Source organism: Charadrius vociferus, unplaced genomic scaffold (assembly GCF_000708025.1).
Source record: "Charadrius vociferus isolate BGI_N301 unplaced genomic scaffold, ASM70802v2 scaffold409, whole genome shotgun sequence".
Taxonomy (NCBI): Eukaryota; Metazoa; Chordata; class Aves; order Charadriiformes; family Charadriidae; genus Charadrius; species Charadrius vociferus.
In genome coordinates this window covers 200,316-225,461 of record NW_009650082.1, presented here as the reverse complement: position 1 = coordinate 225,461, position 25,146 = coordinate 200,316, and the positions used below count along the sequence as shown (strand labels likewise).

The 25,146-nt window shown below is 48.5% G+C and overlaps 1 protein-coding gene across 2 annotated transcripts in view; it reads right to left on the bottom strand.

The window, feature by feature from the left end:
- ACSS2 (acyl-CoA synthetase short-chain family member 2) overlaps nucleotides 1-25,146 on the bottom strand; it is a 31,823-nt gene extending 6,677 nt beyond the window's left edge. Inside the window, exons 1-8 of one of the 2 annotated variants that reach the window (XM_009892089.1) lie at nucleotides 24,956-25,146; nucleotides 7,214-7,305; nucleotides 6,575-6,678; nucleotides 6,193-6,265; nucleotides 5,321-5,396; nucleotides 3,780-3,894; nucleotides 2,155-2,193; nucleotides 145-282 (exon numbers count right to left, since the gene is read on the bottom strand). In XM_009892089.1, coding sequence (XP_009890391.1) covers nucleotides 145-282; nucleotides 2,155-2,193; nucleotides 3,780-3,894; nucleotides 5,321-5,396; nucleotides 6,193-6,265; nucleotides 6,575-6,678; nucleotides 7,214-7,305; nucleotides 24,956-25,044 — 726 coding nt within the window. In that variant the 5' untranslated portion in view covers nucleotides 25,045-25,146. The remainder of the gene's footprint in view (nucleotides 1-144; nucleotides 283-2,154; nucleotides 2,194-3,779; nucleotides 3,895-5,320; nucleotides 5,397-6,192; nucleotides 6,266-6,574; nucleotides 6,679-7,213; nucleotides 7,306-24,955) is intronic. The other variant, XM_009892090.1, reaches the window with a different exon arrangement.

The following is a 25,146-nucleotide window of genomic DNA, read 5'->3' as shown; positions in this document are numbered from 1 at the left end:
GAATGAGCAGCACAGCCCTTTTCCCATCACCTCCAAGGCTCCTCTTCTTCCTGGGGCCTCCCAACTTGACCCTCACTGGTTCCCATAGCTGAGGTGTTACTGTGGTTCAGCCCAGCCCCGCGGGTGGTGAGCTGGGATGCTTACCTTGGGTTTCCCAGTTGAGCCACTTGTGTAGAGGATGAAAAGTTCGTCCTCCGAGTCGCACCACTCTGGTTCACACTCCGTGCTGGCACTGCTCATCAGCTCGTGCCACCACATGTCCATGGCTGGGTTCCAGGGGGTCTGAGAAAAGCAGCAGATTAGAAACAGGCCCGCCCAAAAGCAAGAGATGGGGGGACCTCACCCCCCTCATGGACCATCGAGGCTGATGTTCACATCACAGCTTCTGCCCTAGAGCTGTTTGCTGCAAACCATGCACCGGAGCTGCAGCTCTCACTCCAGAAGCTCCTTTTATCAGCCCACAGCCACAAGGAAAACCTTTAAACACGGTCTGGCTGCAAGACTTGAAGCAGATTGTCCAAACCACTAGTAACACTGATAAATCCCTCTCAGCAGCAGCAGACAGGAGAGGGGCTGCAGCAGCAGTTTCTCTGTGCTCTCACAGCAAACAGTCTCCTCCTGCCCTCCGGGCTGCCCCGAGCCGCAGCCGCACAGCAAAGCAGCAAGCCTCACTCAGCACAGCCACGCACCCACCGGTCCCGCACACCTTCTGGGGACTCCTATGGCATTGCAGCCTGAGACAAACAGGAACATGCTGGGCTCACGCTGCTTGGCCCTGCCAACCCAAAAAAATCTGTTATCTGGATTTTACGGTAATTACCCTGACAAGAAGTGACTGCTCCAATGTGGAACCACCCCGCACTGGCCACCCGAAGGAGCTGCTTGAGGATGCCAGAGCTGCAACAGAGCCATCAATGCTTGTGGCTGATGGGCAAAGGCTACCCCAAGAGTTGTGCGGGCTGGCTGCCTCTCTGGGATGGCACAGGTCAGTGCAAGACCTAACGCCACCTGACTTTTCACCTTCCCTCAGAGGAGATTGGGAGCAGCTGAGAGGGCAAAGCTCTCCAGCCTAAGCGCAGACCTCCCATTTCCGCATCTCTGCGAGGCCAGGCACACTGACCTAGAGCCTGGCAGCTCCCAGCTGGGGCACATCTCCTCCTTGCAGAGCTAGGGCCCGTTGGGCAGGCACAGCCTGCGCCGAGTCCCACGGCTCCCTCAGCTGGGGTGTCTGGAGGCACAGAGAGCAGTCACAGGGCCACACAGTGACTCTCTGTGGCCTTAAAGATGTTCATGTGCCATTTGGAGGCACCAGGACCTCACGGCCCAGCGCACAGCTCCTACAAATGTGGTGCAGGGGACAGTAGCTGCTTGACAGCCCAGCATAACTGAGCCCACTTCGAAAGCTCTCACAGATCCCCAGGGCTCCTGGCTTTACCTGGGGAAGTCGTTTCCACAAGTCTGTCCCACCAGCAAGCTCCCAGCAAGGCACCACATCAATAAAGCCCAAGGTAGGCTCGCACCAGCCCATCCAACAGTAACTTTCTTGTCTCCCTCCTTCAAGGATCCTTCCATTTTAGCACCCAGCTTCCACTGCCCCATGGAGGAGGTCAGACCCATGGCATGGTACATGGCTCCTGAAGCCAGGCCTGCCTGTTCATGGGGTCCTGAGGCCACAGCTCCTTGGATGGGGCAGGCAGAGTCCACGCATTGGGTCTGGAGCTCCAGTTTTGCAGCCCATGGCACACCACTGCAGCCAGGAAACTGCAGGTGATCACTGCCAGCCTCACCACAAAGGGAAGTGCGTCACAAGAGCTGCTTTTAAAAGGAAGAGAGACGAACCATCATCTGAACGCTGGCAGCACATCCCAGAGGTTCCGCATTTCCCCCATCAGCACGCTGACGCGCACTCAGGGGTTTTTACGGATGTGGATTTGTTTCCAGCAGCAAAGTTGGTGGCACCGCATTCACCCCGAAACCGTGGGCAGCTCTGGCCAAGCGGCGAGTGGTATCTATTGCTAACATGCAACTGCTGGTAACCCGGTTAGGAAGGCGTGTGTGGCTGTGCAGAGTCGGAGCAGTTAGGAAGGTGGAGCGCTGCAGAGGGAAGCAGAGGGGAGGTGCCATGAGGAGGAAGGCGGTGCTGTGTGTAAATACCTTGGGATGGAGTCTCTGTGAGCTCTCAGTCTTTTTTTCCTGTTAAAAATCCACAAATAGGGTGTAAAAGTCGAGAAGCAGAGGATCCACACCAGGCTTTGCAGGCAAGGAGCTGGAAGCCCACAGGGCTAGATGCTGGGAAACCATCCCAGCGGGCTGGAGCACTCAGATCTGGGGCCAGGCCAGGAGATGCCCTCCAAGCAAATGCCTGCCCATTTCCATCGCCTTCCCTGGGTACCTGCTGTCTCCACAGCAGGTCGCAAAGGCCACCCCCGACGCATGGCCAGCTGGGTACAGAAATACAGAGCCGGCACACAGCCCACAGACTGTCTGACAGTGTTACACAAGCCAACGGCATGGTAAAGATGCGCTTACAAGGGAAAACCATCTTTAATAAAGCATCTGAACAAGTAGAGCAGCAAGAGCCAAAGGGTACGAGAGCATCTCCAGCCTCCTCCTCCTCTTCTGCACAAGAACCTCACCTCACCACCAGCAACCAGCTCAGGGACAGGCTTCTCTGGAGCCTCCCGACCAGGAAAACCTCACACAGAAAGGCTAGTCTGCTCCAGTCTTCCCACCCCTTTGCAACTTTCCTGCGCTCAGAAGAGATGGGGCAGAGGAAGCTAATGCAACATGGCCAGGCTGTCAAACACCAAACAAGATCCCAACAAAATTAACACAGCTGAACAACGAAAATTAACAGAATCTGCTGGACTTCTTGTTCCAGGGGTGTGCACGGATCACCCCCTTTTGAAAGTAGAGCTCAGTCAGACGCACTCCCCAAATACAACCCACTTCTGAGCAAGCACCAGCCTGGGGATAACCCCATGCAAACAATCACCAAATGCATAGGGACAGAAGACACCATTGCAAGACACAGAGCTGTTCAGTAGTTGAAGGCAACCTGCCTTTTGAGCGGATGAAGGCAGCAGGTAGCCGCTGGGCACAGCGGATTGCGCACCAGCCTCAGGAGCTCAAGCAGGCAGCCATGGCTCCACGACACCTTCTCCTCCTTCCACCCCCGTTTTGCCACACGCCTCTGGCCCACATCCTTTCATCTGGTTTCAGTTGCAAGGGAAAGCCCCAGCCTCAACAGCTGACACAATTACCGTGCCAGCTACACGGACACTGCACTATTCTCAGCCTATGATTGTTGTCATGTTGGGGGACTGTGTTGAACCCATGCCACAAGCACAAATATCCTGTTTTTCCTCTCCTGCTTCCACTGTCACAGCTACAGTGCAGGAAGGCATTGCTCCTGGCACAAAAGGGGAGACAGATACAGGGTTAGGGAGGAAAAGTCCTCCACTGGGCGGAGGAAAACAGGTATCTTGTCCTTGTCCTAGTGGCTTTGGAAGATGTACCCCACTGTGCTCTCAGGGGTCCTGCGGGCTCGCAGCTAGCAATGGTGTTAAAGGAAGCAGCAGGGAGAGGATCTTGGTAAGGCAGAGGAACCCTTTTTCAGACCACTCGCAATGCAACAACAGCAAGGAGGGGACAAAACCTGAACAGAAGTCAGAGAACAGGAGCACCCAGGGGAGCACCACAGTGGTTTTGCAGTGATCGGTTTGCTGGGCTCAGGCCCATAGCGATAGAATTCCTCCTCTCAGCCCCCAGAAGCATACCTGTATGTCCTGGCACAGCCTTTTGAGAGGGGGAGACTTGCTGCACGTCCCATCCACCGCTACCTCTTCCCTCCCCAGGTGCTTCACCACGATGCACTTTTTCAAAGGGGAGCCCCTGTAAAAGGCAGGAGCTGTCAGATGCGGCTGTTCAGGCAGGGACTGAGACTGCCCTGCGTGGGCTCTACGGGCAGCACTGGAGACAGAGCAGGGACCCTGAGCTGATTTTGTTGAGCTAGAGCGTATGCTGCCGTGAAAACTCCAAGTACACTATGAATTGCCATGGGACACCAGCCACAGGAAAAGAGCTCAGAGAACAGAAAAGGTCTCTGCACAGCTCACTGGGGATTTATCAGCTGCGACTCCTAGGGAGGAAGTGGGGTTCCCACAAACATCTCACAGGTCACTGCTGGGGACATTCCTTACAAATCCCAAATTTGCCTGCCACAAACAAGACCCCCCACAGCACCCAGGAGATGTTAGGTGGCTGCTCCCATCCCTAGGCATAACTGACTGACTGATTCAGAAAGACGAAAGGCTTTCAAAGTCAGATTATACAAAGAAAAGAGTGGGCATTTGTCCCCTCATGAGGGCCAACACTGCCTATCTATAATGCAAACAAAATGAACTTATCCCCCTCCAGGCCTCTCAGGGTACCACCACACCGTCTCCATCAGTTAATTCCCAACTTCAGAATCACTTCTGTCCTCCCAGGTACCTACTTTTACAGACATATAAACTTATGTTTTCAAGTTTTGGAGTTTTAAATGCTTTTAAAGAGTTTGAATTTCTAACATGCACACTATCACACTAAGCTTTCACATTTGATTTAACTTACAAGATCATATTCAGTTTCATACAAGCTACACAGACATTGTGTCTATAAACTTGGCAAAGTCATTTCATCACGATTATTTCCCTTTCTGTAAAATCCAATGATAGATCTGTCTATCTCTTTATGGTTTACAGTATCTCAGTGAAGTTGCTTTAAGAAGTAAAGCAGCTTCACCGTGTACTTGTGCAGAGTCAAGCCCTGATCCTGTGCATGTGTTGGTGCGTGTCAGTTGGTGCCTGTTCTTCTTTACACAGCCGTTTCCCAAATTTTAATAATTTCTGGTTTATTTCATTACTGTTGAGTTAGTGGATTTGGAGCAAGACTTAAGCCTCATGTTGATATGCCCCACAGCACTGTGTCCAGCACTGGTATGGCAGTGTATTATTATTCCCTCCCACTCCAAGAGCTGCTCCTGCAGAACTGGAAGATCTGCCATGGGCCATAACGATGGTGGATCAGTCTGCCTCCAGCAAATCCTCCCATCCAATGTGTGGGCCTTCAGGTCAGAACAGACAAGAGGAAAGCTAAAAGAAAACATTCTTAAGACAAGTGAGTCAAAGCATGTATGACTTCTGAAAGGCTCACGAATGTAGTGCAGCTCATGTCTGACCTGCTGCAGCGTCTGCCCACCTATGAAAACTTCCAGTTCTATCTCTGCAGGAGCAGGTTCTGGCAGCAACGCCCTTCTTACAAGGGAACACACACTTACTTCTCTTTACATTTCTGGAGGGCTTCATCTGCAATTTGCTTCAAGTTGATCAGCTTGTCCCCTCGATAAAAGGCATCTGCGAAATGGTAAGGAAAACATTAGAGGAGCTTCACAGCCAAGGCAGCCTGGGACAGCTGGAAGCAACAAGCAGTTTCAGGAGGCCAGAGCAGACCTCATGCACTGCAGTAAGGGAAAGCAGGCAGGCAGCTGATGGGAAAGGTTTCCTAATATGCCCTTTTAGCCTAGAGAAACAGATGCCAAGAGAAATGGTGAAATTCCTTCCCTGGGAGAGGTTCCAATTTGACCTGACAAGTCTCTTGGGAATATTCTGTGGGGAATAATCCAATGTGGCCAGAACACAGATTGCAAAGTTTAGTGGGTCCTTTCTGTACTGTGGACCTATTAATAAAACCAGTATTTTTTCATTATTGGAAAAAATGGTTGGGGAAATGCACTGGGCTTACACACAAACACTACCCCTCCCTTTATCCCTTGCTTGCAATAGTAGCAACAGAAATTTCCTTGAAACTGGGAAGGGAGGGAATTCTCATATTAGGACTGCCTCATAAATGATACATCTTGCAAACATCTGGCTGATTGTGAAGAGGAACATGGATGAGAAGCGTTTGGAAACATGTTATTAGCAGCTGGTGACATCATGCTTTACAGGACAAAATGGGCGGGCTGCTTAGATGCTTCACTGTACATTCAAAGTGGAAAACAGTACTCAAGCACAACTACAAGCAGCGCATCCGCCTTGTGGTGGCTCAGCTGCCCTTTTGCCTTCCAGTTCCTAGTGCATTTGGCTTTTAAAATAAAGACTTTCCAGACAGGCAACAGTAGTGGCTCAGGGGCACAGAAGAGTGCTTTACCTGCTGTGATGAGGAGAGAACAACCGCAGTTGAGAATCCGCTCACAGAGAGAGTCTGCCGAGAAACCTGCAAACTGACAGTGATCACACAACAAAGTCAGCAAGGACACACAAAAAAACCCACAACCCAAAAGCCCCCCACAGCAACTGTGTAGTTTACCCATGGTAAACGATACCACCAGGCACTGATGGAGAGAGCTAAAGGAGCTCATTCTACAGTTAATACAGAAGAGGGCTAGGAAACAGCACCTTAATTTAGTTTCCATCCATCTCGTGGTCAGCTCCCATCTTTCCAGCTCCCACCGCCCCATCTCTCCCAAAACCAAGAGCTGCTCCCTCCCAATAGCTCAGAACCAAAAGCAACACAGAAAGCTTGGTCCTACCACAATAGAGTGCAGAGCTCCAATCCTGGCACAGGCGAGCATGGCTACAACCAGCTCCAGGATCATTGGCATGTAGATGGAAATTCGGTCTCCTTTTTTCACGCCTGGGGAGGAAAAATGAACATGGTGTTTGTCAAAATGAACATGTCACATGTCAAAAGAACAGGATATAGAAAGAAATTAATGTTTTTAAAATCAACATTTATATGCACACAGTAAAACTTCAGCTGGAGTTAGAGCTGAACCAGCCTTGGGTTTTGCCTTTCAAGCCCTGTGGCTCTTGTAACATGACAGCAATGAACGCTCCATGTTCTCATCAGACACAGCCCTAGAAGGTGGCAGAAATTTAACCAACTGCTGCTACTGGAAAACCCCAGAGCAGGAAGTTTTGAGCACAGATTTCTTCCTTGTACAGCTGACGTGACAAGCATTGATTAGCTCTCACAGACAGAGCCAGAGATGAATCTCCAAAAGTTTGCTGCAGAGCAAATCTGCATCCACCCTGCTTTACAACTGTGGAAACAGAGAAGCGAAGCATTTTGCACAGAGTTACTCAACAGACTGCTACCACACAAAAAATGAACCCAATCTCCCAAACCCTTCCCAGTATCCAACGCTACTATTGCTTCAGCCACGTACCTTGGCTGCGGAGGACATTGGCAAACTGACAGACTTTGTGCAGCAACTCGCTGTATGTAATTTTCGCAGAATCTCCAGGTTCATTCCCTTCCCTGGAAAAGCAAGGTAATATTTGTTACAGTACAAGCGTTACAAGGTAACAGCGATGCTGCAAATTCAGAGGTACTTACCGCTCTGGACAACAAATGTCCCCACCTGCCCTTCTGAGCACAGAGTAACCAAACCCCAGAAATCCAATCCTGGACTAAAGTTCTCCAATAGTAGGAAAATTTAGTCCAAAGTCCCCATCCCTCTGTAGATCACTACATCTGAAAGCAATCGAATGCATGCAGTGGAAATACATGGTACTTTCAGAGTGGAGAGAGGCAAGAAGGGTCCAACAGAACCGAAGCTAAGAGCACAGAGGCTTGACAGAAAGCCAGGATTTATGGCATGGCACCCTTGCTCACATGCACTTACGCCTGCAGACATGTCTGTGTGAAATATTGGCCAATGTCGTCGTGCAGCAACACCCAGCCCTTAAATACCTACCATCTGATGGGCTGGGATGGGATGCCAAGGGCTGTCTTATTTTCCAAGGTCATATATAAATATACCCATGTATATTTGTTCAGTGCCATGCCTATTCGGCATTATTTCTCTCTGTGGTCCTCTATGAACCAGCTCTGGGTTCCTGCAGTGCAGCAGAACCTTGCCATTAGACACACCGATGGGAAGAAGGGCAAAGAGCGACACTTGGAGATGGAACAGGAATGTCACATCCCCACGGAAATGGTTTGCTGTGAAAGTAAAAACCAGCTAATCTTCATGTGACACAACACTTCAGCCATGCAAATGAGGTGGCACTCCCAAGAGATCAGGAGATTAACAAAGAATCTGAAATGCCTTCACACTCAGCAGAGCAGCAGTCTCCCACACCCAGGAAGGAGGGAAACACTTTTCCAGGTCTCTCCCCAAGGCAGCCAGCACAGAAACATTAGCGATCCATGAAGGAATAGGAGTATCACCCTCAGCTGATAGTCCCCCCAAAAAAGCGTCTCACTGAGTATGCGCAGCCAAACAAAAACCACCACCAGTGCTGGGGAGAAGCCAGGAAGCACCTCCATGCCATGCCCTCCCTTAAGACTGCAGCCAGGCTCTGTCTAACTTGCGAACAGAAACCTCACTTCTTTAACATCTCAAACAGTCCAGAGCACGCAAAAAATATGTACTGAATTCCAGCTAAAACTGCTCCCTCTTCCCCCAGCAACACAAACAGAAGGAGGGCTGCTGTGATGCAGAAATGCATAAAGAAACACCCTCCTTTCTCATGTCATTCCCCAGGAAGGGCGATTCCATGTCAGCACAGCAGCGGCCATGTGCTTTGAAGGCAGACGCAGTCCTGGTGGAAACAGCATAAGAGTTGGGAGAGCCCCACTGATAAAAGCTCTGTGCCTCCCGCCCCATGTAGGTCAGGGGTGTCAGAACTGGTGGTCACACTTGGATCATCCCATTCAAAAGCTACTCATGGATCTGCCACTTTCAAACTTGATTTAATCCCCCCTGATACTTAGTTATACTTCTGATTTCCACAGCACTCTGCAGCTATCAGGTCTGTCAATACCTGCATTGATGCGCACAGAGCAGTGTATCTTCCCACCAGTGGCCCCCGAAAGGGGATTCCTTGCTCGATCCTTTATGCAAGTTTGGCCCCTTGTGAGTACAGAGAGGAGAGGAACAAGAACGTCAAGAGAAAGAAAAGCATGGGAATGAGAACCAGTGCCCGGGGCAAGCAGCTCAGCCCAGCATCTGAACAGCTTCCTCTCCTTTCCCTGTCATAACCAAGAGCATCACTTTGAGCTAAATGACATGTGAAATCATTAGGTGGGGTCTCGGCTCCTCAAGAGAAACCAGAAAATCACAGGGTTTGCTTTTGATGTTACTACTTGAGGGCCAAAGATCCAAGAGCTGATTTCAGTGCTGGACTGAGCAGCCATAACTGATCTGGCTCAATGAAAGAGCATCTGCTTCTGTCACATCCGGCTGCACGCCGAGTGTCTTCCCTCACCGTGCAGAGGTTTTCCTTAGTGCACCTACACCGCAGGTGTGGCAGCATCTAGGCTAGTGCTGTGCAAACCTGCTTGGGTCCCGATGTACAGTACCACTGTGCGTGCAGCTCTGCCCCTCAGCAATGAGCCTTGCTACAAAATATCTCTTAAAGACAATTATAATACTTCCAAATTCAAGCTGAAGCATCCCAGCCCACTAATCGCTCACCTGAAGATCTCTGCACCAGGGTCTGCTGGGCGCTGCGGGCAGAGCCGGTGCAACCGAGCCCCCAGCCCAGCATCAACCTGCAGAACAAGGCAGGGAGGAGGGACATCCCTTTGCCCGTGCTCTGCTGCAGTGCAGGATCTAATTACAAACTTTACTAAGAGAGAAGCACGTTAGGAGGAAAGACTAGCACAGGACATCACATCTGGAAGGCTTCCCGTGTAAGGCAGGTAGGCAGCCTGCGGCCGTGTGTGCTCTTTGGGGGCTCAGCTGGGCGCTGTAGGTGAAGTACTGTTTTCGCTGGCGGCAAACTTCACCAAGGACACATCAGAAGCCACTCTGCCATCAACTCGGTGGTGTAATACCTACCCGAGAAGGGAGAGGAAGGCACGGCTTTGCATGCAAAACTTGGGGAGTCCTCCAACAAAAGCCTTGCAATCCAGCACTCCGGGAAGGCTCAGCTCCTTGAGCCTTCACCAGCTGCGTTTCTAACACACCTCCTCAACAGATTGCAACAGAGCCTGGCCGTGCCCCGCTCTGCAAACAGGCCTCCGCAGGCGCTGATTTGCTTCGGGCTGGGGTAGTCGCTGCTGCCGCAAGATGGGCTGACGGTGGGATGGAGACAGAGCCTATGTAAAAGGCTGCACTGAGCACCCTACGCTTGGCCAGCAGCCGAGCGGAGATGGCAGCCGGGTCACACCGAAATACAGCCTCTGGGGTGAGCAGCCCTGTACACCCCCTCCGGGCAGAGCTACCCTGGGACCTGCGAGGGACAGGGACCTGCCCTGAGCCACCCGGGTACAAGTCACTGCTCAGACATCCCTGCTCTCCCCGCACACACAAAGTGCATCTCAAATACACCAGGGTCCTCCTCCTCTCCACACTTTGGGAGGGAAATTCAGGGCAGGGGATGCACCCAGACTTGTCATCAAAGCTAGCACACACCAGGCACCACAGAGGAAAACCAGAGCAAAGTCAAGGAAAAGTTAAAACTTTTGCAAGGCTTTTCAGAGGGCTTTCAAAGTCCTTTCCATTCATTTGCTTGATTGCCAAAGAGCTCCACTAGCATCAGCGAGGGAAACCTCAGGCTTCGTATTTGAAGATGATCTTGTGCTTAATGGGAAATGAGTCACATCCACGTTTCTACAGGACAAGACCCCTCCTTTCACCACATGTCCAGCAAAGGCCTCTGAGCACTCTCTCAAGCGCAGGCAAATTGCTCCCTGTGTCTGAAAATAGTTTGGAATGCCCACAGCTACACTCAGTGGGCTACAGCAGCACTCAGAGATTTTTCTGTCCTCTTCTCTGGCACAAAAGCCAAGAGAATTATGTATTTTAGATGGGGCATTTAAAGGAATGCCCACTTGCACGCTACTAAGTACTCCGTGCATCAAAGAGAGCCTGTAAATTCCTGGCAGCAAAGTTCTGAGTGGCATCTTCCCTTCAGCATCCAGCACATAAAAGCGGGAGCTGAGTCCCGAGCCTCTCACATGGCGTCGCTTGTCCAAACTAAATTGAAAAAGAAATAAAATTTTAAAAATTTTGCTTCTGAAAACATTATGGCAGTGCTCACCTCCATACCTACAGCATGCAGCCCAAGCCCTGCAGGATCCAACAACCCCCAAATATATCTCTTTTTTTAAAAAGGGGTGATGAAAATAGTTGGCAGCGGCACCGCTGCGATTGCTAGCGTGTGATCTTTCATCTAACAGCAAGCCATTTTCTGAAAGGAAAAAACAATTTTCAGCTCCCCAAACTTCCCAGATACATCATTAGATGAAATACCCGGCAAAACACAGTTTGAGACCAACGTTTTTCTTATCTCCCTCGAACTGAATCCTGCATTTAGCAGCTAGTAATCCAAAACTTTACAGTATCATCTGGGCCACAGCAGGACTGTATTTGAGTTTTTTAGCACTTGAGAAGCCCATGTTTTACATACTGCATGTTGCGTGCACACTTAGCTGGAAAACGCATTTTTTTGCCATATGGTCTCAGCTGAACCACCCATTGACTAAGTAAATGCAAGTTCTTGAAACTAAACACACTGATGCACAACTGGGGACCTTCTGAAGCAGTCTTTCTCCTGGAAATCGGCGCTTTGCTGAAAAAGCCAGGTTTCACACAAAGATGATGGCGTTCTAGCTGCCTAGATAGGACCAGACAGCCTAAAGGAAGAGACCATCACCACAGTGGTGTGCAGGACAGTAGCACCAAGCTCTGCACAAAATAGGTCCCTGTCAACGTATTGGAGAAAGCAAAGGCTCTGCAGAGCACTTACCATACTGCTCCCTTCTGCCACCAGTTAAAGCAACAGGCTCTGAGCTTCTGAACAGGCACTGTGATGCACACAAGCCTCACAGCACGTGCCTCTGGTGGTCCTACCAGTGTCTTAGCAAGAAGCCATGCTGGGCAGGGGAATAAGAAAACTTCAGATGGGAAACCTCAACACTTGTCACCTCTGTGGCACAACCACACTTACAGGAGGCTCAGGGACTGACTGCCTGCTCAGCTGGGAGTTTGACCTTGAAGATGCAGAGCTGCACACCTATTCCACCTGGTGCCCATGTAGCTAAATCAAGGTCAAGCTTCCCTGTAAGAGTGACCACGTAGGTTAGCAAAAGATTTAGCATTGTACATATATTGTGCAGTAGGGACAGTGATTTGTAGGAGCATGCAAGCATTTCTTTAGAGCCACGTTAACTCAAGCATGGAGTTCCCTGTGGAGCATTCAAGGATGCGGAGCAGCGGTGTGGGAGAGAGAGAAGCTGTGGCCAGATGCACTCCTGATCCTGCACCAAAGCAGGTTAAGAAGTTGCTGTGCTCTGCCAAGCATCAGGGCTGACTACAGGACTTTTCAAAGCACTGGTCTGCTTCAACCACTCATCACGTAACCAAGCGAGGGTTACATTGCCCATCCAAGCAAGCTGACCCCATCTCAGCTGTAGGATAACAAGCAGTAGGGAGGGTTGGTAACTTCTTAACCTGCTACAGCTCCACAGCCAACGGTATGCACACTTCCCAGAGCAACCAAACAGACCAAGCAAAGCTGACCCGAAAATGAATCATCAATGCTGTTTGGTTTCTCTCTTTCACCATTTCTAAATAAAAACTATTTGCATAACCCATTTGAGTAATGGTTGGATACAGCTTCCCTGTGCAACACTGCCTCAGCATTTGCACGGAGCAGCAGGAAGCGCAGGTTGCATCAGTGGGAATTATGGTTTTCCAGGTAATTGCCAATGGTACCGGTGGTTTACAAGAGTTGTAACACCACAAAGAGAAGCTGGCAAACAGGAGAAAATGACGAAATGAAGCCAAACAAGTGAAGTGTTACGAGTTTTCAAGATCTGCCAGACCATCTGCAGATCCACAGACAGTCAGAAACAGGAAAATCACAGACCAAAGCAAACCAGGGCACAAAGCCAGAGTCTATCTGACCCGTGTAATTGCTCCCACTGAGGACCAAAGGGGCTGAAGATCATTTAAGTTTCTCCTCTAAGTTCCTGTGACCACATCATCCTCAAATAAAAGCATTAACCCAAAGTTACCAAGCACAGCTGGGCTGTGGGACACCTGGAAGGTAAGTTTTCAGAGTAAAGCAAACCACCTCGAAGCCACCAGGTTTCATTCCCCAACTGGCAGAGAGGGAACGGTAGGCCACAGAGCAGTTTTGCTTAATGCAGAAAAAAGGCTCTGCATTTTAGCTACTGGAAAGCACCTGCAAGAGAACACAGATTCCCAGTTGGAAAAAGGTGTCGGAAGAGGGAAAGGACCCTTTCGCAGATGATGCAACATCACGGGAAGAATTTGCACAGGGGGGAACCACAGAAAGCCTCCAGTAGAGCAGATACGGGGACTGTGTGAATGTCTGCCCTAAAACATCTCTGGTGCTATCTAAACTGAAACACGCTCTGAGCCCAAAATCCCTTCTAAGCATGGGACCAAGCTGGTGCATGAGAGGCGTGGGATGCAAGTTCTGTGCATGGGAGGCAAGTTCTCCAGCTCCTGCTCCACCAGCAGCCTGTCACCAGGGCACAGTACAAGGTGAAGGAAGACCACAGGCTCCTGCATGGTGGGACCTTCTCACGTGCAAGGTCACTGGGGGCAGTCAGACAGGTTCATGGCTTCCCAATCCACCCTGCATCCAGAATTAGAGCAGCCGAAATGCCAGGCAGAGCTTGGCCGGGCCTCACTCCTGCCATCTGGGGAATGGGCTCACGTGCACGCCGCATGGACAGCGAGAGCCCCAGGCCTTTCCGACGCCTGCGCTAGCACGCACAGGCTGCGTGCTCAGCTACCACAGCTATCAGCTGCTCACAAACCTCCTGCTGCCGTTTGGCCTTGGCTGTTCTCAGGAGACACAGGAAACCTGCAGCCTGAAGAAGGGTCTGCTTGGAGACAGCTTGGTAGTTTGGGAACAACAGCTGCCAAAACTGAAAAAAATACGATTTTTCCCTCCACCCCCAGCCTTGCTTATCCCATCTGACACCGGAACGGCATTCAGGTAGAGAGCGCCCTTTAAAATCTGTCCTTGAGAAAACAGATTATGGTGAAATGTGAAGTTTGGAGAGCCCAGCTGTGAAAGATAATCAGAAAAAGACACTGTTTCATCAGGAAAATAAATGCTATTTGCATGGATTGTTCAATATGGAAATGCTCCTAGAAAGACTGCCCAAAGCAGAAGGGTCTCCAGCATGGTCTGCGCTGCTCACTCCAGGAGGGAGCCAGGGGAGGGGGAGGGGCTGAAATGGATTTGCAAAAAACCTGCATGAGAACATTTCATAGTAACGGGACAGATTGCCCAGCCCTGCCCATGCCTAACATCACCTATCTCCCACCACAGTAACACATAGTAGCAAATACCCAAAGGAGGACTTTGAAGGCCAAGAGGTTTTTTGAGTGAAAGGTTTACCAGAAAGCTGAGCCTCTACGGTCCCTGCAGGCATGTTCAAATCCTGTTGCATCATGACAAGGATCAAGAAAGAAGTTGTGTAATGATGGAGCATAGCCTGGGAGAGGCTGGTGAAAAGGTTTTCCCAGTATGTACAGAAATATTTGGCAGCACTGAGAGAACACTGTTGAGCAAACCTGGCAACAGAAATCCCAGGAAAAAGAATCTTATCAGTTAAACAGAATCACCTTCCAAAACCACACAGTTAACTCTGAGACCTGCATTAAAACCACCCTTTTTCCCTCCAGTGCCCCCCATACACATAGGCAGGGCCTAACAAAGCTCTGCTGTCAAATCCATCTCTGAGCCAAACCATCTCAGCTAAAAGTTGATCATGTACTTAGGATGAACGGGTTCCTATTGCTGTAAAGAAACCCAAACCAGGCTGCCAAACAGCACTGTGCTGTGCCAAAGCAGGAGCCCTGCAATGTGCTGTGTCCAGCCCCCAGTGCCCATCCTCTCCAGCCCAACTGACTTAAACACAGGCATTACCATGCCAGCTAAAATGGAGCATATTTCTAAAGGGACACTGGGCCACCATCTTCTCTATGATCAGGGAATCAGTCTTCTAATCACCTTTAAAAATAGCCATGTGGAAACGCAGCCTACATAGAAAACACCCAACACCCTGCATGGTTGCTAGAGCCCCATAGGAAAAAACGTATCATTCTTTCTGTCCTTCCTTCTCATTAAATACATTCTCAGCTACTCTTTCTATTTGCAGCCTTTCAGAATCCAAACAAGTACCAGAGGCATCTAAAGAAATAATATTTATCTTGTGCAGTCCAACCACTGCTCACTTCACCACACCCTGAGCGATGCCTACGGCACAGAGCTCAGCTGGAGGTGGACACTGCTCCAAAATCACTAGTTTATCTATTGAGCCTCCAGAATTCCCTCCAATTTTCCCACTCACCTGCCAGGCTACACCCTAAAAAACCTGCTTGAAGCCCTTCTCTCCAGACTGTGGAGTGCTCAGACATCTCTAAAGGAACCAACACCTCCTGACTTAGCACCGCTGCTGGTTCATCAGCCAACATAAGCAAGCAAATAAAGTCCATGCGATGGGGTTGTACAGCCTGCATTCACACCTGAAAGCCAGAACGCTCAAGGGTAACAGTTTTAGAGAAGATAGGATCGACAGCAGTAAGCAAACCCCTCTTCAAGGGAAATCTACTATTATTTCGCCCCATTTGACAAAATAAGGCAGTTTACAAGTAATACAGACCACATGTAAATCCCCAACCGATGGTGTCAGCAGGTATTCTGTGCTGACAGGTATCTGCTCAGCAGCAAGGGGAATTCTGCTCCTCTGCGGCTTCACATTTTTCCTACTCGCTTGATATTTAGTAACCATCAATACAAGAGGACACATTAACTCTAATTATGTTCTTACTTTCTTATGTATTTTACAACACAAGAGAACAGCCAATGAGGACAAATGATAGCTTTTTACCTATTTTATTTAGAGGAAAGTTTAAGATTTTTAGGAAAAAAATAATTAAGGTTTTATTTAAAGAAAAATGATTATGTAGTGTTGCAACAGAGCCCATATGCAAGAATTATGCAGTAGGTCACCAAGTTTGCCTGACCTCAGCCAGCACTTCTAACCCTGTGAGCCAAATCCACACAACGCTGTAGAAGAATGCAACAGTTTGACATGAGAGGAAACATTTTAGATGTTTACCATAAGTAATATTTTCAGAGGAACATGGACTATTTTTACCAGTGCAACAGGAGGAGAGCTTATTTCCAGCACAACACAGCTGATTCCTTGTTTAAATAATTTGCAGTCAGGCCACGAAACACACTCTGGACAAAGCTTCTGTAAGTAAAACAGTCAACAAGCCACCTGCAGCTGGGAAACGCTCCACTTTGGGAAATATTGCACCTCTGGATGGAGCATACTGCCAAATTTTCAAGTCCTTCTATAAACACTGAAATCCAGGAAAGCTGATTTCAATGGAGACTCAAACAATACCCATCAAGGCCATGACAGGAAATTAAACTTTTAATCAGATTTTTGGTGGACATTTCAACTTCATGCCTCAGAAACCTCTACAGGTGATGGCCAGGTGTTACCTGCTGGACTGTCACTATACAAGGAACATCTCTTAGAAGATGGTCAGCAGCAACAGGAACGCAAAACATGCTTCACTATCGGGCACCCAGGTGTGAAAAAGTAACCAGGAAGGCCATTGATTTCCTTGAGGGATTCCCCTAAAGAAGGGAGGTGACAACTGCGAAAATGATGGGCTTTGGATTTATTGAGAACTACCAGGGCTTGCAATTTCGTATCATACCACATTTCACTGTTTACAACAAATGATGTGCAGAAATGCAAACAGAGAACTGAAACCCTGCTCCAGCCGTGCACAACAGCTCTGACGCAGGGCTGGGTACCAGAGGAAAAGGCAAGCTCATTGCGCTGGTGGGAGTCAAGAGGTCTTGCATTGGCAATCAATACTACAGCCCAACAGCTCTGGGCACAGAAAACCCACCAGGCACAACAAATGCAACTACCCACAGGAAAAATGCCATGCTTGGAACAAGCACCCACTTGCACCTCTTTTGGCAAAGCCTGATCACTTTGTCCCCTGTAAAGGCCGCTACTCGGAACTAGTCTCATCCACATCAAGCCTGAGTCCTTGTCCAGTTCTGCTCCATTCACACCAGGGTGCCAGGCGAGAACACACAAGCCATTCACACAGCTAAAATAAAATAATCAGCTTTTCCAGTCCGATGAGCAAACTGAAGGCCCTGATCTTCCATGTCCTGAATCCATACAGGAGTTCACCACCCACTCTGTCTATGAACTACATTTATCCACCCCAAGTTTCAATTCTCCTGCGAATATTCAGATATCTGCCAGTGTTACAAGATACAAGTTTCACAGACGTGAGAAAATCCGGGAACTATTGTCTATGCATGCACACCCCTCACTACTCCCCCAGGTAGTTATTGTGCAACCACACACCCAGAACCTTGCAGAAAGGTGGCTTTGGACAGGGTGTAAGCCAACATTTTAAGATAAGGGTGTAAGAAGCAATTCATGAAAAATTGTTAAATCCCTTGTGTCGAATCAACAGAGCCAGACCCTCTGTCAGAGCAATAAGCAGCATGAGGAAAAAAATAAGAACAAAAAGCTGCCACAGGTCTCATTTACACAGCAGTATTGCACTTCAGCACTGGGATGTTCACAGCAGCTCAGCCAAGAGCCTCTCACACTAAAACAAAATACCGTGCTGGGTCAGAACCAGGGTCTGGTGTTTTGTCTCCAGGAGCAGCAGCAGGAGATGCTGTTTATGGAGGGCACGTGAGCCTGGCCACCATCAGCAGTTTAGTTTCAACGCTGATCCTTGGGGGACCTGCTGCTGGTCCTGCAAAGTGACCATTAACAGCGAGGGAACAAAGGGTAATGCTAAACCAGCTTCACAGAAAGGCCTTTCTTCCATTCACAGTTAAATTACTTTTTTTAACAACCTTTTGTGGGAAACCTCACAAAAGTGGTCTGAAAACAGCCGTACCCATGCACTCAGTGCCACCTGCCTTCAACTCCAGTAGGTCTGCCAGCAGGACCTCACTTCACAGCAGCTCCATCACCTTTCCCAGTAGACTGCACTGGTCCATGCACAGTGACCCGATTCTACTGTACCACTAGGGATGCAAGTCAGATTTACCAGTTCCCAGGACCCCCTCCATTGCCCTCTCTAGACAGAGCAGGGCTGGCAACCTCCCAGTCCTTGGCACAGCAGCCCTTTGCAATAACACACAGCATACCCTGGCCAGCAGTTCTACAATTTCACATTCAAGTTCCTGCAGTCCTCTGGGGTGCATGCCATCTAATCCTGGGCACTTATTGACATCTAACTTGTTTATCTGGTCAAATACTTCCTGGATATTCCCTTGTATTTATATAGTCGGATGCTGTATCCCTGCCAGTAGCAGCTACCAAGGGTTTCAGAGCACAAGGCTGGGAGCAAACAACTCCAACACAACCCAAATGAAAGCTGCTTCCCTGATTCAAGGCTTCTGCCGGTGTGTGTTCCCAAGCAGGAGAGCTTCCTTATACAAACCCTCTCCTCACAGCTCAGCTGCAGAGCAACCACACAAATGCTGCCCAAGCGCCTGCTTTCTTTACAGACTTGACTCAGGAACCGTTAAAAGGGGAGAAAAGCCCCATTCTGCCTATGGGAGTAGGTTTACAGGTTGTCTGAGCTCAGTAAGACCAGGCACAAGTCCAGGGGTGCTTCTGAATGGGCAAAACCACAGGAGACCACAGGCACTGTGTAATCAAGCAGTCAGCAACCTTTAATACCTGTCCCCTTCCTTCATTGCACTGCAGAGCAGAGCAGCACGAGGCTGGGAGCTCCCTGGAGCTGGCTCCCTGCTCCTGCCCTGCATCCTAAGACAGAAAAGGCTCTGCAGAGCAAGAACAGGGCTTGAGATCTCCGAAACATCAAACAAACTACCCTTTCCAGCAGCTCCCTGCAAACTGGCATGCGTACCTGACAGAGATGACTCAAGTTCTGCTTCCAAGTCAGCTCTCAGAAGGGAAAAATAATTTCAAGTGACTCTGTGCCTGCCAGCTGTCTGAATAACACAGTGCTCGAAATCCTGACTCACAGCATCCGGGTGAGCACACCCCACATGCAGGAAGCCCGCAGGACAGTACCTGCCTGAGGAAGGTATTTCGCAGCTCTCATATTTAGATCATCCCTTTGGCACAACTGCTCACCTGGTAACTATCTCAGGGATTTCACTAAAAATAAAGAGGACATAGGATGCAGCATGGAAGTGCAGGCCATTAACAGAAACACTCAGGACAGAAGAACCTCGAGATATGACAGGCCACAATGGCTGTGTTTTCCATCCCCTCAGGCCAAACCAAGCATCTTCAAACCCTTAAGCAGGCATTACCACGCTGCCCTGGCACAGCCCTGTCTTCATATCTCATCTGCAGCCAAACCCACAGTAGGACAATCAGGGTGATTACATGAAATCAGTTCGAGTCCAGCATGGCCTTGCTCTAAACAGCCCACAGCTGAAGACGGAAACCCCAATACCCCAATGGAGAAAAGCCAGGGAGCTACACCTGAGGACAAGCTATGAGTCCTTCCTGTCCCAGTCTGCACTTACACACAAGCATTCCAACACAGCGGCTGTTTGCACTACCGCCACAGCACTAACCATACTGGTTGGTGATGGTCCCAGAACTGGGAGAGGAAGAATTCTGTCAAAGAAATCAGGAAAGCACATGACCTAGGTGTGTCTGAGCTATGACAGCTACTCCCTTTACTCCTTGTTTTAATGCCTGGTTTCTACTGATGGTCCCACCATTCCTACTCTTGCACTACCCGCGCAGCCCAGAGTCAGAGAGTGCCCCACAAAGCAGCGATGTTCTTGTTTGGAGGTGCAAAAAAAACCACTGCTCTAAAGCATTCAGGCAGATGCAGCCAGTTTTGTAAAGCCCCTCCCAGGCTGGAAGATTTCACAAAACACACCAGAAGACAGCTACACTTTCTGTGATGGAAAGCTACAACTATCATAGCCCTTGAAGGAGGGTACAAGATCCATAGCTTAATGAAATACAAGTGCATTCAATGTATTTTATTACCTACTTGAGGTGTACCTAATCTGCCTGTTTTCCAGAAACAAAGCATTGTACTGTCCAGCAGTGCTTCCATAATAATTAATATTTGCCAAGACCACCAATCTATCACTCCACTCTCAGCACACGCAATGGGGAGATGACATGGATTGCTGAGGATGCACCCCAGAAAGCCTCTCTGATTTTCAGGGCTGAGGGGGGCCACCCCTTTTCCCATGGAGAATCCCCATCAGGGAAAGGAGCTGTGCTGACCCTGGGTAGTGCTGTGAGCATAAACCAAACACATGGTAACTTTTCCATAACGCTTCTCACAGCTTCCTCAGATTCCTCTATGGAAACAATACCTCCACAGCAGCATTGGGTATGGCTGTGTGGTAGGACCTGCACCATAGCTGTGACTGCTCTCAGCGCATGCCCACAAATATGTGTCAGTAAAAGCAACCTTCCCAGTGCTGAATTTTTGTTCTTTAAACAAACTGTGTGATTTAGGGATGTGCTTTCAGTACCAGAACTGTGTTGAAAGAGGCTGCTTCGCTGGAAGTATGACAAGTCATCCAGGAAGTTACCAAAGAAATGAAGAGTCACTTTGGCACAGGACACGCAAGAGCCCTGAAGCCAACAGGAGTAGCAGAGCTGAGTGCATTGTGTAGAAGCTGGCTAAAATTAAGCACTTGTGAAAGTCTGGATGTTAAAAGACAGCAACCTCAGTCACAGCATCTGTGCATGTGACAGTAATGGAAGACTGATACCTGCGAAGGTATCTAAAAAGAAAAACAAAACACAGTGCTGATCTGGATTATGGAGACCAAGCACTTAGTTCTCAGCAGTTTAAGGCAAGATTATTTCCACAAACAGAAGAGGTCCAGACCTTTACAGCAGAAATGCGACTGAAACACCGCTTCATCTGGCTTCATTTTTGACTACGGAATGGCACATCCCAGAAAGAAGCACTCCATGGCAAGGAACCAGATCAAGGTGCACCAGCACCGCAGGGGCCCCAGGAACCAGGAGGTGCGGTCTTGTCCCAGTTGGCCCCAGCAGCAGTTTTAGACTGAACTGGTGTTTAGCAATCTGTATCCTCTCTGGAAGGCTGCTGTCCAAAAACTATTTCCAGTTTCCTAATAAAAACCTCCAGAAGTGCTCTGGACCTTTTTTGTTGTTGTTGTTGTTTTGGGTTTATTTGATAGTTTTTTTGTTCTGTTTTGTTTTTTAAAAATGCTCTATAATTGTTATTTTCTTCCTTACAGAAAGGTTTATTGGAAGAAATCTCACAGCTACAAGCCCCTAAATCCTTTATTACCTAAAAAAAAAAAAAAAACAAAAAAACCAAACAAGCCACAAAACACCCAAAAAACCCTCCACCTTCTTTTTATTTTTGCATGTCATGTTTGTTCTAGGCCCAGAATGGGAACCATAGGCAGTTATTCTTTTGTTTAAACAAAGCTCCAGCAAGCTCTGGCAGCCTTTACTATCTTCTCCTTTCTAGATGTGTTATTTCATGTGCAAGCATAAGAAAGAAAATTGATAGACTCTCCCAAAGATGGCATAAGCCAGCAGCACCCTGCTAAGCCCACACACCTCGGCTCCAGGGAGGCTAAAAATAGTGTGCAAAGCTCTACCTCCTGCCCCTACCCCCTGGTCCCACCAGGCACCACCAGTACTGCAGCTGGGGTGACTGGTTTCAGAAATGAAGGTCAGAACTTGGTGCTTTACCTATGCACAGGTTACATAGAGAACAGGCTTCATCCAGGTATCTTCACACCCCGGGGGGGCTAATTAGAGAGTTTTGTAATAGATGTTGTTCTTTTTGAATTCCCACCTGGTTATATTTTTACCTCCACAAGCTGCCCAGGATGATGTTTATGAGAGATTATTAACAGCCACTTCAGCACAGAACTAGGGGTTTGTCCATTTGACACAGATATGCCTACAGCACGGTGAAGGCATACTGTGCTCCTGCTCTAATTAATACTACAGATGAAGTCCTCAGCACTGCCTGAAGTCCCCTGCCAGGACCCTCAGCATCCCAGTGCACTGGGTCTGCAAAGTTTGCGAAAGCCACCATAAGTATCCACCTGCACAGCAACCACAGTATTACTGACTTCAGCCTTTCCAAGCAATTAGGAAAGAGATTTCACTTTTGAGAGCAGCCCTTTATCAGAAACATTTCCTGGAGCTTCTGTTCCTTTTTAGGCCACATCAGCAATACCAAACAGAGAAAGAGGAATCAAAAGCAACAGAAACAGAAATACTTGTAACGTTCACAAGCAGCACGAGATATTATAGTGGAACAGGCAACAGGGTAAATACGAGTGTTTCCTGCCGACACAGGATGGTCATTTTGAACTGCATAGTCCTAACAGCACCAAGAGGACGATACCACGACAGTAAATGTCACTTATGTACAAATTCTGCAGCATGAAGCAATCCCATGTACTGCCCTTTGTGCTGAAAGAGCAATTCCATGTGGCTTGGGATTCAGCCCTCTAAGCGGAGCCAGTCTGGGCAGTCCCAGACTGCTGGTGATGCAGGAACCTTCAGAGCAGCTTGGCCATAACAGATCCAGATGAACCTCTCACTCCTTCCAGTCCATGCAAAACTTGAGACGGACACAGTCAGCAGCGCATGGCAGCTCCAAGTTTTGTCAGGACACATCTCATTTGAGGCAATGCCTCAAAACATTATTCACTTTTTCCCCAATTTCTCCTCTCTGAGAGCAAAGACTGTGGTCTTGTATCTTTTCAAAGCTCTCATCGAGCTGGGCAGTCACCAATACCTTGATATAAGCTCAGCACCTTCTCCCATCTAGCAGACTATAGACTTTCTTAGAAGCAAGCAAGTGGCCAAGGTATTTAAAAAACCAAAAATCCAAGTTTTTCCCCAAGAGTCCTCTTTGGCTTTTGGAGGCTCTCATTTCTTTTTTGACCTTTCATAGAGTGTGACAAGTTTCAAGTGTTCTAGGAAAGCGTGCTCGTTCAATACAGTGTTAAACACAAAATGTGAAAGGATAAGACAACAGCAATTACATTTTGTTATTGAAGAAAAGCACACGTCCAGAGAGGCATGCACACACTTCTGGAAGAGTAATTTAGAGTCACAAACCCTAGCCCCGCTTCCTCAAGACCTCAGCGCCACAAGTTTATGGGTCAGTACCGCACAGGTCACATTCAGCGTGCCTCGTCCACCCCTGCCACCAACATTCCAGCTGACAGCTCCAGACACCCCAGTGCCAGGTCACTTGTGACAGAACCCCACTAGGAGAGTCTATCCCAAAATAGTCAGGGAAAAGTGTCTGCTAAGGAGGAAGAGACACCTTATTTTTCAGCACTGAGAACACCACGACTGACAAGACACCCACCATTTTAGTATCCACTCCAAGTTTTGCTCAGCATCACAAATACCCACCCCCCCAAAGGCTGCCAGATTAACAAACAAGAAAAATCTTCACCAATATCAAATTAGAGCTGTAGGCTGCTGCCTAGCTGTCACCCAGATTTATGTGCCAGTGGAGCGATGCACCTACTTCCTCCATAAACCCCAGCACAGCTGCCAGTGCTGGGCTGCCAAATAGCTTTGTTTGCTGGCACACCTTTACCTGCATGAGTTTACAAAGGCGTTTTCATTCAGAAACCGCAGTCATTTTACATCCGACTGAGATAGAGAATGTATTTAACTAGCAGAGAAGTAAATACTTTCCCCTATTTCACCCGTGTCTTATCAATATGGTTATTTGCCAGGTGGTATGTAATTCTTTCACTGAAGCAGCAGCTCAATGGATAGAAACTCTACTATGAGCCCACGTTTACAGTCACAGCCAGAACTACACTGGTATAAACATGTTCCTTTCTGTAGCAGGGTAGCCCATAGTCACCTTTACACCAGGTGATGGGGATGACCCTTCAGCTGCACAAGATGACTTAGAGCAGCACAGCTGTTTATCATTAGAGAATCTCGTATTTTTATTGCAGTGACAATAAGACTCCAGCTGCTCTGCTGAAGGGACTCACCATAACCAAACAAGTTACTGCATCTCTAACAAGTGGTACATTTACTTGTGCTTCTGTACTGCCACACACAGTTATACCAGTGCAACATAAACACATGCCAGTTCAAGGGAAACAGCAAAACTGCATGGGTGGGCAAAGCACTGTTCTCAGCTTGAGGACACAGCTGCAGGGCCAGCTGAGCTAGTGCAGCAGGGGAGCATTAGTTCTGGATCTCGGACATCACCAGTGAAACCCGTTTTGCATCAATATGAAAACTTCAAGTTTCAAATGGCTTTTAACACTAGTAACGACTCTGGTTAAAAAAAAAAAAAACCAAAACCAAACCAAACATACTTCAGATAGGGCTGGAAGTTAACTTTTCTTCCTGAAGGTAACCCACAGGAGACAGCCTTTTGGAAAGCATCAGTATTATACACATTCAAGTGCAAGGAATCAATATATAACCTCAGGTTTTAGGAGAACCTTTCTGCCACAGGAGTGGAAACTCACCAGACCCACAAAACATGAAAGCAGGAGATTTGGGGTTTATTAGCTTTTTGCTGTTGGATGTTAGCGGTTCCTCATCCCATGTCTCTACATACGTCTACCCACCTCATTAGGGAATTGGGGCACCTGCCTCAATACCATCTGACTGCTCTTATTTTTTAGCAGGTACAAGTGCACAGGCAGAGCTGGCACTCAGGAGCTCCCCACGGCTTCGCTGGGCTGCCTCAGCACAGCCCAGGATGGGCAGAGAGGCCCCGGCACACAGCTCCTCTCAAACGCACTGAAAGCAAACACCTGCGGAACCTATGTGCACATTAAAGCCTCTCCAGTTTTACCGTGTTTTAATTCACCTCAGCAGAAATTGACACAGTTTGTACTCTTCAGCGTGATATTTACACACCTTGCACACCATAATAAAAACAGAAATTTACCAGTAAAAAGCAATTTTGTCCCCGAGCTTCTTCTCATTGACATTTCTGTCCAGGAGGTTGTAGCAGATATTGGTGGTTGCCCCTTTCATCCACTCAATGAAGATCTTCCCCTTCGTCACATCGAAGTTGTACTTCAGAAAGGGCCCCGTGTGCTGACTCTTCCAGTAAAACTCTTTAGCAATGTCACCCCA